The 10,419-nt window shown below is 44.5% G+C and overlaps 1 protein-coding gene across 1 annotated transcript in view; it reads left to right on the top strand.

The window, feature by feature from the left end:
* Positions 1 to 9,172: 9,172 nt before the first annotated feature.
* The window catches only part of Cfap206 (cilia and flagella associated protein 206), a 37,954-nt gene continuing 36,707 nt past the window's right edge, over positions 9,173 to 10,419 (top strand). Inside the window, exons 1-2 of the mRNA XM_051161493.1 lie at positions 9,173 to 9,313; positions 9,905 to 9,988. Of these exons, the coding sequence (XP_051017450.1) occupies positions 9,206 to 9,313; positions 9,905 to 9,988 (192 nt within the window). The 5' untranslated portion in view covers positions 9,173 to 9,205. The remainder of the gene's footprint in view (positions 9,314 to 9,904; positions 9,989 to 10,419) is intronic.

Raw genomic sequence — 10,419 nt, 5'->3', positions numbered from 1 at the left:
CGGCCAAGGCTACACAGAGAGACCCTGTCTCAAAAACCAAAAAAAAAAAAAAAAAAAAAAAAAAAAAAAAAGTGCGTTTTTTTGTTTTCCTTTTTTAAAAAATATATTTTATTAATTTATTCATATTACATCTCAATGGTTATCCCCTCCCTTGTATCCTCCCATTCCTCCCTCCCTCCCTCCCATTTCCCCCTTACTCCCCTCCCCTAAGACTGTGACTGAGGGGGACCTCCTCCCCCTGTATATGTTCATAGGATATCAAGTCTCTTCTTGGTAGCCTGCTATCCTTCCTCTGAGTGCCACCAGGCCTCCCCATCAAGGGGATGTGGTCAAATATGGGGCACCAGAGTCCGTGTGAAAGTCAGTCCCCACTCTCCACTCAACTGTGGAGAATGTCCTGTCCATTGGCTAGATCTGGGTAGGGGTTCGATGTTTACTGCACGTATTGTCCTTGGCTGGTGCCATAGTTTGAGCAGAACTCCTAGGCCCAGATTCGCCCATCATAATGTTCTTCTTGTAGGTTTCTAGGACCTTCTGGATCCTTCTATTTCCCCATTCTCTCATGCTTCTCTCACCTCAAGACCCAGCTATTCCACTCCTTGGAATATACCCAGAGGATGCTCCAGCACACAAGAACATTTGCTCAACCATGTTCATAGCAGCCTTATTCATAATAGCCAGAACATGGAAACAGCCTAAGTGTCCCTCAGTAGAAGAGTGGATAAAGAAACTGTGGCACATTTACACTATAGAATACTACTCAGTGAGTTAACCCAGAAGCAGAAAGAGTCAAATAATATATACTCACTTATATCTGCACACTAGCCCAAGGGGCATGTCCCATAAAAGTCTTCACTTACCAGGAAAGTGGGACAGAGGGGAGGAAATACTATTGGGACTCTAGGTGAACAAATTGCATTTTGTAGAGTCTAATAAATGAACTTTAAGAGCTATGCTATTTTTTTCTGGGTGGCAGAGGTGCATGCCTTTATTCCCAGCACTCAGGAGGCAGAAGCAGTGAGATTTCTGTGAGTCTGAGGCCACCTTGGTCTCTAGAGAGAGTTCCAGGACAGCCAGGGCTACACAGAGAAACCCTGTCTCAAAAAGGGAAAAAAGAGAATATGCTATTTTCATGTCAGAAAATCCAATTATGTTCTCTTTTTTCCCGTCTTTTTACAATGGTACCCATGTAAGTAGCCTCTAAAGTGGAATCTTAAAAGTGGCCCTGAGTCCCTTCTGACTGGAAATGGCTTATGCGTATCCTAGGGAAAACTAGCCTGAAGGTGGTTGGCTCAGTCTTGCTGACTCCACAGTCCCTTTGTCATTGTTTCCCTGAAGATGTAGCTTCCTCTCTGTTATCCAGATACTCTGTAAAAAAACCAAAAGTTAAACTAGAAAACAGAAAGCCAACTAGGGCCAGCTCTGTGATGCTCGCAGTTTCAGACTTGGCACACAGTATGTATTATTACCCCAACCATCACAGCTGTGTTAAAATGCAGTTACATGCTCTTCAGCAGGTGACCAGTAAGAGAAAACAATGGAGAAACAGTTTTAAAAGCACTATGTACTTTTAAACTTTTAATAATTTTTGCTAAAGTACGACCATATTTTAATGTTTGGTGGCCAAAAGGCATCATTAAATGTAGAGATATTCAATAACATTGCATCTTTTTTTTTTTTATTATAAAACGTGGCAATTACAAAAAAAAGCAAATGTAAAGCACACGCACTGTGCAATAAACACTTAAAAAGTGAGCACCCGCGTAATTACTATCAGAGATTTCAGGGTACTCTGGGGGAACAGAACTGATCAATATCATACAGGGAACCAACAGTGGCCATCTGCAGAGCAGAGAGGGTAAGATCCCTGTAGTTCCATGAGTCCTGATGTCTCGGCAGTTTTAACCTGGTGCTGAAATCCTGGAGGAGTCCTGGAGAGCTGTTGGCCTTTACTCATGTTGGAAAGCTACACAAGCTGGCAGACAGCATTAGACATCCATGTCTAATGACAGACATGGATGGTGGCGGCAGCAGCAGCAGCAGCAGCAGCAATAGAGTAGATGCACTTATCAGCAAGGAGTAGAGGAGAACAGGCACAGCTATTCCCTAGACCTTCTCATAACAGGATTGCTACTGGAAGATGCTGTCCACCTATGAGATTCAACTAATTCCGTTCAATTAATCTTCTAGGAATCACCTAGAGGCAGGTCTCTTAGTTCCACATGTCATCGGGTTGACATCAAATATTAATTACACTTAGGGAAAAAAGTAAAAATCAGATATTTTTGTCACATACTCATAATTAATATTTCAATATTATTTTAAGTATTCATTTTCATTTTACATGCATGGATGTTTTGCCTATGTACATGCCATACTGTGTGCACCACATGTGTACCTGTGGCCCACAGAGAGCAAGTGAAGGTGTCAGATTCCCTTGGGACTGGACTTACAGGTGATTGTGAGCCACCATGTGTATGCTGGGAATCAAACTCATATCCTCTGTAACAGTAGGAAGTGCTATAAACCACTGTGCAGTCTCCCCAGCCACTCAAAATTCAATATTATTGAAGGCAACCCTTTAACATCGATTAGTCTTCAGTCGACAGAGAGAAGAGTGGAGGAAGGAACCCTAAAACAGAGGATGGCAAGGAGGAAAAAGGTAAATGAGAGATGAGGCAGTTTTGGGCTAAAGGTATACTGAAAGTCAAAAAATATACCCAGAGAATATGGACCAGTCACTCCCAGCTCTTAGGATGCTGAGAGGAAGAGAACGCAAACCAGGCCAGTCTAGGCTATTTGGAAAATGAAAAGAAGAAAGAGTAAAGTGGGAAAAGAAGGACAAGGAGGGAAGACGGAAGAAGGGAGGCAGGAAGGTGGGAGGGAGAGGAGGAGGAGGAAGTGGTGACGATCAAGGACCATGGAACACGACAGACATTGGTTGTTAAGTGAAGGAGGAATAAACGTTAAGGGCACTGAGCTGGTATGACAGGAAGTATGAATGCAGTCTGGCCAGCTTGCTGGATCTAGGCTGGAATCCCTGCACTCCTTCCCTGGCTCCGAGGTGCCTGTCTCACCCCTGGGCATCCCTCAGCAATGGCAAGTCACAGACACTGGTCCTGTGACAGATGAGATGACAGAGATAGGCCCAGTCTGGAGTGTCAGATGCCAGGCACACTTCTAGGCAGTCCCTGGGGAGTCGGTGGTAAATGCTGGTCCCACCCAGGCGTGATCCATCCTAGTGTGCAGAGTAGTGCTTACTGCCGTGGAGGTCTCCTGTACAGCACTCTACCCGTGTGCAGCTTTCTAGAGCGCTGAACACAGCACAGGTCCCCAAAGTCTGGCTATATCTAAGCTGTGGTACAATGCCACTGCACTCAGTTTCCCAGGAAGTCTACTCAAGTCTGTATGCTCCCCTCCCGTGTGTGTGTGTGTGTGTGTGTGTGTGTGTGTGTGCGTGTGTATATGTGTGTGTGCATCTGTGTGAAGGCATGCATGCCTGCACGTACACAGAGCCCAGAAGTAGGCATGGAGCATTGTAATTCTCCACTGTGTGTGTGTGTGTGTGTGTGTGTGTGTGTGTGTATGTGTGTGTATCTGTGTGAAGGTATGCACACCTGCACGTACACAGAGTCCAGAAGTAGGCATGGAGCATTGTAATTCTCCACCGTGTGTGTGTGTGTGTGTGTACATCTATGTGAAATCATGCATGCCTGCACATACACAGAGCCCAAAAGTAGGAGTGGAGCACTGTCATTCTCTACCTTGTGTGTGTATCTGTGTGTCTGTGTGTGTGTACATCTGTGTGAAGGCGTGCATGTCTCCACGTACACAGAGTCCAGAAGTAGGCATGGAGCATTGTAATTCTCCACCGTGTGTGTGTGTGTGTGTGTGTGTGTGTGTGTGTGTGTCTGTGTGTGTGTACATCTGTGTGAAGGCGTGCATGCCTGCACATACACAGAGCCCAGAAGTAGGCATGGAGCTTTGTCATTTTCCACCTCGTTCCTTTAAGACAAGGTCTCCGCCTAGGCTTGCACCTTGGTGCCAGGGTTCCAGCCATGCATGGGGCCACTTCAGCTGATTTCGTGGGTGCTGGGATCCCAACTCAGCTCCTCATGCTTGAGCATGGAGCTCTTTTAGCTGCTGAGCCATCTCTCCAGCCCCAAGAAGGAGTCTTTTTAAAATGGCACCTCACAATGACCCTGTTAAATGCAGAACCCTGAGCAGCCAGCACCAAAAAGAGAGGGTTTCCCCAGTGTTTCCTGCGATACTGTTGCTATGTCGGGTACCTCCTCCCTATCTGCTCTTCAGACTGTCTGTTACTGAAAGCTTGGTGCCAGTTTCCTAAGCATCTCTGGCTCCCATGGTTTTCCCCCTCACTAAGTGTGGGGAGCTCCCCTACCTAAGCCCTCTCTAAGGACTCTGTATCCTGCTTTGTAATGCTCCCTATTCTACTTTGCAAGTTAAACTCATCATTGAACCTAGATCTCTCACCTGGTCTTCTGAAAGAAAAAAAAAAACATTAAGTCTAGAGTCCTTTTTTTTTTTTTTAAAGATTTCTTTATTTATTATGTATACAATATCCTGCCTGCAAGCCAGAAGAGGACACTAGATCTCATCATAGATGGTCGTGAGCCACCATGTGGTTGCTGGGAATTGAACTCATTACCTTTGGAAGAGCAGTCAGTGCTCTTAACCTCTGAGCCATCTCTCCAGACCCCGTTTAGAGTCCTTTGTAACAAAAGGAATAATTTTATTGTTCTCTTTTGTTTTTCAAGATAAAAAAAAAAAATACATACAATTCCTCCACATCTTTCCTGAAGAGATTCTTTTTTTTTTTTTAAACCATTCTCTTAATGTATTCCAGTTCCTCTATGTTTCTTTTTAAGTTGGTGTTGTATTAGAACAAGGAAAACCCAGTGCTGCAAAGGCTAGAAGTCCAGGCAGTTGTACAGTGATGATAAGTGTCCAAATCCACACTTTATTACAGACACAGCACCAAGGGCTGGATGAGCAATATCACCGTCATGTCTCACAACAGTGGTAGAACATACTTGTGGCAGGATTTTACTATGAAGCCTCAAGCCTTCCTCTCTTGGTCTCCTAGATGCTGGGATCACAGATGTGGGCTGGCACGACCAGCAGACTGTCTGTAGTATAAATGAAAATTTAGATCATTGGTAAGTTTATAGATAAAATAATACTCATGAGACCTTACTAAACCATCCCCAAGCCCAGCAGCTTAAAATAACATCCATCACATGTGTTCAGCTTGGTTGGAGGTTGGCTGACCTCAGCTGGGCGCAGTTAGGTATTTCTATCTCAGGCAAAGAGAAAGTCAGGGATATCAGTGTTGTGATATATCACTTAGTTATCAACTATCAGGTCTTTGGTTTGATCCCTAGCACTGAAGGAAGAAAGACAGGGAAAGGAAAAAAAAAAAAAAAAAAAGCAAGTAAGAAAGAAAGCCGTAAGCTACTAACAGCAGCAGCAAAATGTGTCTGCCACACAGTCTTGAGCATTTGCAGAGCTCATATAAAAAAGGGGGTGGGTGTGGTGGCTGTTTGAATAGGAATGACCCCTACAGACTCCTGTGTGTGAATGCTTGGCCCATAGGGAGTGGCGCTGTAAGAGGCGTGGCCTTGTTGGAGGAAGTGTGTCACTGTGGGGGTGGGATTTGAAGTCTTCTCTGCTCAAGCTATGCCCAGTGTGGCATAGTCTTCCTCTGCTGCCTGCGGATCAAGGTGTGGAGCTCTCAGCTCCTTCTCCAGCACCACGTCTGCCTGCATGCCGCCATGCTTCCTGCCATGATGATAATGGACTAAACCTCTGAACTGTAAGCCAGCTCCAACGAAAACTTCTCCTTTATAAAACCCTCTTCACAGAAATAACGCCCTAACTAAGACAGGTGGTATGACTGAATCTCATCCCACAGGAGGTAGAGAAGAATTCCGCAGCAAACTAGGTAACTAGCTGAACCCAGGAGCTCTTGGGTTAGTGAGAGATCTACCTTGGTCTATAAGGTGGACATCAAGAGAGGAAGAAACTCAATGTCATTCTTGGCCTCCACATGCATATACTGCAATATATACCTGCCATGTGCTCACAGACACGTGAACATGCATATGCACACCACACACATATATGCAAATACAATTCTGGCTAGCTGGGATGGTGCACAGCTTTATTCCAGCATTTGGAAGCTTGAGGAAAAGGATGTAAGGTGAAGATAATCCTGTGTAACAGCAAAATCCTCCCCCTTCCCCCCAAAAAAGGGAAAGAAAAAAACCCTGGCAAAATTGAACAGAACTTTGTTGATTGGTGCTATGATTTTCTTTTTTAAAATGTATTTATTTATTTATTTATTTATTTATTTACTTATTTACTTATTTTTGAGGCAGGGTTTCTCCGTGTAGCCTTGGCTGTCCTGGACTCACTCTGTAGATCAGGCCAGCCTCAAACTCACAGCGATCTGTCTGCATCTGCCTCCTGAGTGCTGGGATTAAAGGTGTACGCCACCACTGCCCAGCTTGGTGCTCTGTTTTTTTTAAAAATATATTTTATTAATTTATTCATATCCCATCTCAATTGTTGTCCCATCCCTTGTATCTTCCCATTCCTCCCTCCCTCCCATTTCCCCTTACTCCCCTCCCCTATGACTGTGACTGAGGGGGACCTCCTCCCCTTGTATATGCTCATAGGGTATCAAGTCTCTTCTTGATAGCCTGCTGTCCTTCCTCTGAGTGCCACCAGGCCTCCCCAGGTGCTCTGTTTTTAATGTTTACTCACTCCTGGATTTTGTCCCTTCAAAATTAATGTTCGTGTTCTGGTTACTTTTATTGTCGACTTAACACAACCTTGTTGTTTTAATTGAAGATCCCAAATCGTTCTATTTTACCAATAAAGGCTCAGGAGCCAGATGTTGTGGTGAAAAAACCTGCTAGCTCAGAGAGGCAGAGAAAGCACCCAGCTGAACTTCCTACTCAGCTCACGCCCCAATGGAGGAGGCCCAAAAAGGCTCATTAGCTCAGCTGACAGCCCAGGAAGAAAAGGCCAAAATACCCAAGGCTAAAGGCTTGCTAGCGCAAAGCCCAAAAAGCCAAAGGCCAAGGAGCTGAGGAGTTTACGAGCTAGTGAGCTAAGAACTAAAGAGCTAAAAGCTAAAATCCCAAGAATAAAGGCCAAGAGCTAAGGCACCAGAGACCCCTTCCACTTCTGCACTCTGTCTTACCTACCCTTCAACTCAAAGTCCCTCCTATGCTTTAATCCCTGTCAGCTGGTTTCTTGCTTCGCTTCTTGACCTAGGATTAATTTTATTAAATCCGGTGTGCAGATAGCTCTTGGATTAGTGTGTGCAAGGCTGGCTGAACCACATCTTAATCACCTGTTTACAATAAACAAAGTTCTTGGATTAAAGGCATGTTAGGGCTCGACACAAGAAACAGGGATTTACAGTTCATCTCAGGGATCACAATGGGATCAAATACCCTGCAACACAGCCCAGACTCACCTGGGAAAAGGGACCTTGAGTTGCAGGTTTGCTCCGATCGGATTGTCCCGTGGCCATGTCTCTAAGAGATTATCTTGATTGATGGTTGAGGGCAGAGCCCATTGTGGGTGGCACCATCCCTAGGCAGGTGGGTTTGGGCCGTATAAGGAAGCTAGCTATGAGGCTGGAGAGACGGTTCAGCAGTCGGGAGGCTTAGGCAGGTAGATCTATGTGAATTTAAGACAAGCCTGGCCTACACGTCAAGTTCCAGATCATTCAAGACTACACAGTGTGACCCTATCTCAAAACAAAAACAGACAACAAAACAAAACAAACAAACAAAACAAGCAAAAAAACCCAATCAACCAACCAAACAAAAAGCCACAAAAAATATTACTTCCAATTCCAAACTCAGACGTTTTCCTTACTGGCATATTCTGCGTGTTAGGGGCAGAGCCTCACTATATAGTGTCGGGTGCCTTAAAACTGCATCCCAATGGGCTGGCACCCTGGGCCTGCATCACCACTCCTGATGTGAATATATTACCGAATGAAAAGTTTTATTATGGCATTTTGGAACACCAGGAGACAGACTTCCTTCAAGAAAGAGACCATTGAAAGCATCTCTTTTAAACATTGATAAGTCCAAGAACCCTAGGCTTCCTCATTCTCTTCAACTGATGCGTTTCCCGTGTTTCCACGCTAGCAAGTTTACATGAACGGGGTCTTTACGTCCGACACTGATTTTAGAACTCGTGTTTCGTTGTCTTAAAATTGGGGTGTAGCGAAAGCGCCTTTCTTGCTCTTTTGCTTTGTCTCTTGAGAAACTGAGCTGGGAAACCGATGCCGCTAAACTCAAGGCTCTATCCCAGGAGGCCCTCCGCTCGCCCCGCCTTCTGCCCCACCCCTACGGCCTGGCCCCACCCCTAACTTCTGACGTCTTGTTCCGTCTCCATGGTTACGCGTCCGCCGCTGGGGCTCTGGGGCTGGCCGGGAGAGCCGTGGCCCCGGGCCAAGGCTAGCGCCCTGGGAACTCAGGGCCTTTAATCCACCGGTACCGGCGAGGAGACGGAGGTGGGAAGGCTGCCGAGCCGGAGCTGGTGGTCGGTAACCGACAGGGGTGGGTGAGCAGGCATTCCTCTCTGCGCAGGCGCGCAGGAAAGAGCGGGCTCAACCGGTCTGTGTAGCAGGCACAAAAAATTTCTCTAACGAAATTATACTACAGTTGTGAGCGGTCCTCTAATGAACGTATTGACAACAGTTTCTTTTACAAATTGTATTCTTGCTGCCTACACAGGGGCTTGTTACTTTTTTCCCCTTCCCAAATTCTGCTGAGCTTTTTAATTTATGAATTTATTTATGTATTTATTATTTTTATTTTGTTTTTGAGACAGAGTCTTACTATGTAGCCGTGGATCACTATGTAGACCAGGCTAGACTCAAATTTACAGAGATCTGTCTCCTGAGATCTGGGATTAAACACATATGCCACCATCTCGGCTAATTTTTAAAAACATCATGATATGTATTTTTGATGATGACATCATTTAAATATGGGGAAAATCCCAGTTACTCTCTGTCATTAATAGTTACTTAAAAATGAACAAAAGGGAGGGAACTAGATCATAATTAAATAATAATAATTCGGTAAACATTATAGGTATTCCAGATCTAATAATGAAATCTAAAAGAAAATTATTTCTTTATTTAGCCACAATGCCTCCCACTCAAGCAGAAAGTGTTATAAAGAATATTATACGAGAAATAGGACAAGAATGTGCAGCCCATGGAGAGATTGCTTCTGAAACCGTGGTTGCTTTTATGGTAAGAATGACTAATTTTTTAAGTCACTGTGTCATCAAAAATTTTTTTAATGTGATTGCAAGTTTTTTTTCTTTAAAATTCCTGAGAGCTTTCTTGTTTTTTTTTTTTTTTTTGTAAGTTAAAAACATTGAGGTCATCAGATGAGTTAGTGAAAGGCATCTTTTCAGTCTGCAAAGCGTGTTGTACATTTTCAGTGACTGATCTGGGAGGGCCCTGTGAAGCTTAGGAGCCTCGGTAATATTCTGCTGTGAAATTCTAACATGCTTTTTTTTTTTTTTTGGTTCAAAGTCACATCGTAAAAGTTACTCCTTGTTTCGGTTTCTGTGTCCTTGCTTTGGTTAGCAACACACAACGAAAACATGAGCTGTACCATAGTTTCCTGCTCCATAACTGTAACTGTTGCTTCCGGCCTCTTTGCTGTGCACAGTAATCAAGTCTGATGTTTATTGTTTTCAGTCTCCAGCCTGTAAGAAAGCATTAATGAGTGGGGCGACGAGAAAACCAGCTGAAGATTAAGGCAACTGGTTAAAAGATGGAAATGAGTTAATTTCATAATATGACATAGGATGACGTAGTGTGCTCTGTTTGTAGGTGAAAGCCGTTGTGCTGGATCCGCGCAATGGCTTCAACATGGACAGGACCCTCGTCAAGAGTGATGTGCAGAAACTTGTGAAGGTGATTGATTGCTCGGCGGCCCTCGTGTTTGGGGCTACTTATTTTTGAAGTTAAATATAACAGTTGCCTGATCCGTCGTTGGCCCCAGCAATGTTGTAAAGAGACACAAACGGTGGTTGTAAATAAACGAGGGGTAATAGAACAGTGTCGGGGTGTCCGTAGGTGGTTCCTGGCTTCCTGGGCTCCCATCCTTGGCTCTCCTCCACATCACAGAGTAATTGTCATACCCCCTGATGGAAGAAGCAGAAAAGACAAAGGGCAAAATCCTTGTCCCAGTCCGATCAATTGTCACTTTCTGTCTGAAAATAAAGGTTTCTCTGAACCCTTGCTATGTGCTCATATTATGGGACAAAGGGAAGTAGTAAGTGGTCCTATGGCAGATAATGCAAGTCTGGGGTTCTGTGTTAGTGGAGAAGGTAGGGAGGGGCACA

The sequence above is a fragment of the Acomys russatus genome, chromosome 2, assembly GCF_903995435.1.
Source record: "Acomys russatus chromosome 2, mAcoRus1.1, whole genome shotgun sequence".
Classification (NCBI taxonomy): domain Eukaryota; kingdom Metazoa; phylum Chordata; class Mammalia; order Rodentia; family Muridae; genus Acomys; species Acomys russatus.
Note: the sequence above shows the minus strand (reverse complement) of the source record. Positions and strands in the feature narration are given on the sequence as shown.